A 2586-nucleotide genomic window follows, 5' to 3' on the forward strand; every position below is an offset into this window, starting at 1 on the left:
ATCAATACGTCTACTGCTTAACGTCACTCTAGCACATCTCTATTATGCGGAATACTAGGGCTATTCTTTTACCAACGCTGGCTGCACGAGTGTACCTATTGTTGGAAGTCGCCATTTTTTTTTACTTGTTGTGGAAAAGTGCAGCTGCGCCCACGTACACGAAGCCATTTTTTATAGCTGTAGTGCGTGAAAACTACACTTTCTACACTGCGGCTTCAATGAGTGTAGGCAGCAGACGACAAATAAGCAGGCTGGCGTTGCAAACGCGTGTCGCCATTTTGTCTGCGACTGTCGGGGCTCATATAGCTACGATAGTCATTATTCGTTGCAAGGGTGGTAGCGAAGCACTGGCGTGACCCCGTGTCACAGAGGAAGGTGAGCTAAACTTCCAAGAAGATAAAATGATCTTACTCACAGATGGTGCGGGCTGTTTCATATACCGCGCTGTATTATACTCATTGAGTAGTTGTCTTCGTACGCTGCGCATTCACGATGTACTTCGCTGCGGTTCATACATGTTTGTAGACGAAAGCGAACTCGTACATTGGCGTTAAGCTTTAGGCACATGTATATACGCGGCTAGTAACTGCGAAGTCAGGCGAAGTGCTGAGTCATATGCTTTTCGTCTGCTGATGCAGAACACACGCGCTGTCTGCTCTGCTTGGCTACAGCCCAGTGAGCCAATTGCAGCACGCGACGTCATATCCTTTGCCCGGCACAACACTCGCCTACACGAGCCTGCACGAAGTGTAGGTAAAAAAAATAGCCCTACTAAAGATGTCACTGTAGTACCGGACGCTTACGGAATGGTTGGACAAGCGGCAGCTAGGCAGAGACCAATGCTAAAGAAAACCGCCTCTATAGTAATGTCGAAAATAAAAGCACTTCTTACTCGTCACCGTCTTGCTTCGAAGGTTCCCTCCGGCGGTACACCGAAAGTGCGAGGACCACGCATAATAGGCATGCCGTCACGGCAAAGGCGAGCACGAGCCTTCGCAGGCTGTCGTCAGGGGCGCTGTCGTCTTCCTCCTGGTACTTTAAAAGGAAAATCTATTATCATTCTAGGGCATAGATCAATGCGCGAACTTGGTGCAGGCGTTACCGAAATGCTGTGGCTTACTGCTGCCCTTTTACGGACACCGTTAGCACCACTGCACTTGAATCTCAGCAGTAAGAGTTCTGGCTGTACTCATATAGCCCCTGACAGGGATAGTGAAAGTGTTTCTAAACAGGTAACCGTACGGTAAAAGATCAGTATTTTGTCACAGTGTTAATATTCGGTTATCACTAATACGACTGCCTGGTGTCACTTATGCAGGTTAGTGGGTAGCCCACAGCAAGTTCAGGCAGTAACTAACAATAGCTGTATTGCACTAACACTACACAAAAATGTTGTGGTGTAGAGTCTGAGCCATGCTTTATCATCGTGCGGAAGGGGCCGATGTTTTCGTAATTGTACAAATATGATATGTATGGGAATTAAATTAACGTTTGGGTCGACTGCGACCCGGTGTCGATGCTCTCACTTTCGATAACAGAAAACTTTCTTCCTCATCACAAATTGCTGTTAATACAACTGAGGCATAATACTTGAAAAATTGAACTGAGTCTGTTTGCAGCAGAATGCTGAAACGGCTTAATTATAGTACCCACCAATAAATAATGGAAGCTCATGTTCTTGAGGCGACTTGAATTATCTTGGTGTCGTAGGAGACGCTTCATTAACGTCTTTGCACCACACTATAATTCTGCACGTTGAAAAACCAGTTGCATCTGCACGGTTTTCAATTATTCGTTTCATTTGCGCTCGCTCTTTAATGAGATGTGGATATACTGCACGTGCTAAACTCTCCTGATGTTAGTCAGAAGCTTCAGGCAGCGACGCAATCGTAAAACCACATTTACGCCTCAAGAAGAAACTACATTTGTTGGAGCCATTGTGAAGGATATCAAGGACGCCTTACCTTCTGCGCATGACCGCCTGACGAGCAGGGAATACATAGCGCCATTGTGCAAGACAAGCAACGAACATACACTAGAATAAATTCTCGAACCACTGCATAGGAAGATACGATCCTTATAAAAAAATATAACAATAGGAACTTACCTTGGTCATTGCGAACAGCGTCTTCTTTGTCTTTTCTCTAGCTCCCAATCAATGACATTTACCCCCTATGGTGGAGTGACTATTATGCCGGCGATAAAAGAAAAGGAAATATGAGAGAAATCTATACTATAAAATTGACTTTAAAAGTTAAAGAGATATTAAACAAACTTGCAGCTCTAAGGCATTCAAAAAATGTTTGCCGAGCAACACAGGATATGGCTATGCTCCCGCATGTCACTTACCCATAGCCTCTTTGCAAAGTTCCACGAGAACTGGCAGATCCGCGTGCCAAGTCAGCGTGCCAAGCCCGTGTGGCGAGCTCGCGTGCCCAGCACGAGAGCAGGCGGCCGGTCAGCTGGTCCTCCGCAGTAGAAGCGATGTACTTCTTAAGTCTGCTCCTTCCATGTACCCAGTTTGCGTCCATTCAGAAATGCATCTTAAGTTGAAGGCCGCGCTTTCCTTGATATAAATTGCGCTTG

The 2586-nt window shown here is 45.9% G+C and overlaps 1 protein-coding gene across 1 annotated transcript in view; it reads right to left on the reverse strand.

Moving 5' to 3' along the window:
• LOC142571172 (uncharacterized) overlaps positions 1 to 2297 on the reverse strand; it is a 6212-nt gene extending 3915 nt beyond the window's left edge. The window contains exons 1-2 of the mRNA XM_075679446.1: positions 2108 to 2297; positions 893 to 1035 (exon numbers count right to left, since the gene is read on the reverse strand). Of these exons, the coding sequence (XP_075535561.1) occupies positions 893 to 1035; positions 2108 to 2116 (152 nt within the window). The 5' untranslated portion in view covers positions 2117 to 2297. The remainder of the gene's footprint in view (positions 1 to 892; positions 1036 to 2107) is intronic.
• Positions 2298 to 2586: the final 289 nt, after the last annotated feature.

Source organism: Dermacentor variabilis, chromosome 2, assembly GCF_050947875.1.
Source record: "Dermacentor variabilis isolate Ectoservices chromosome 2, ASM5094787v1, whole genome shotgun sequence".
In the NCBI taxonomy this organism is placed as follows: Eukaryota; Metazoa; Arthropoda; class Arachnida; order Ixodida; family Ixodidae; genus Dermacentor; species Dermacentor variabilis.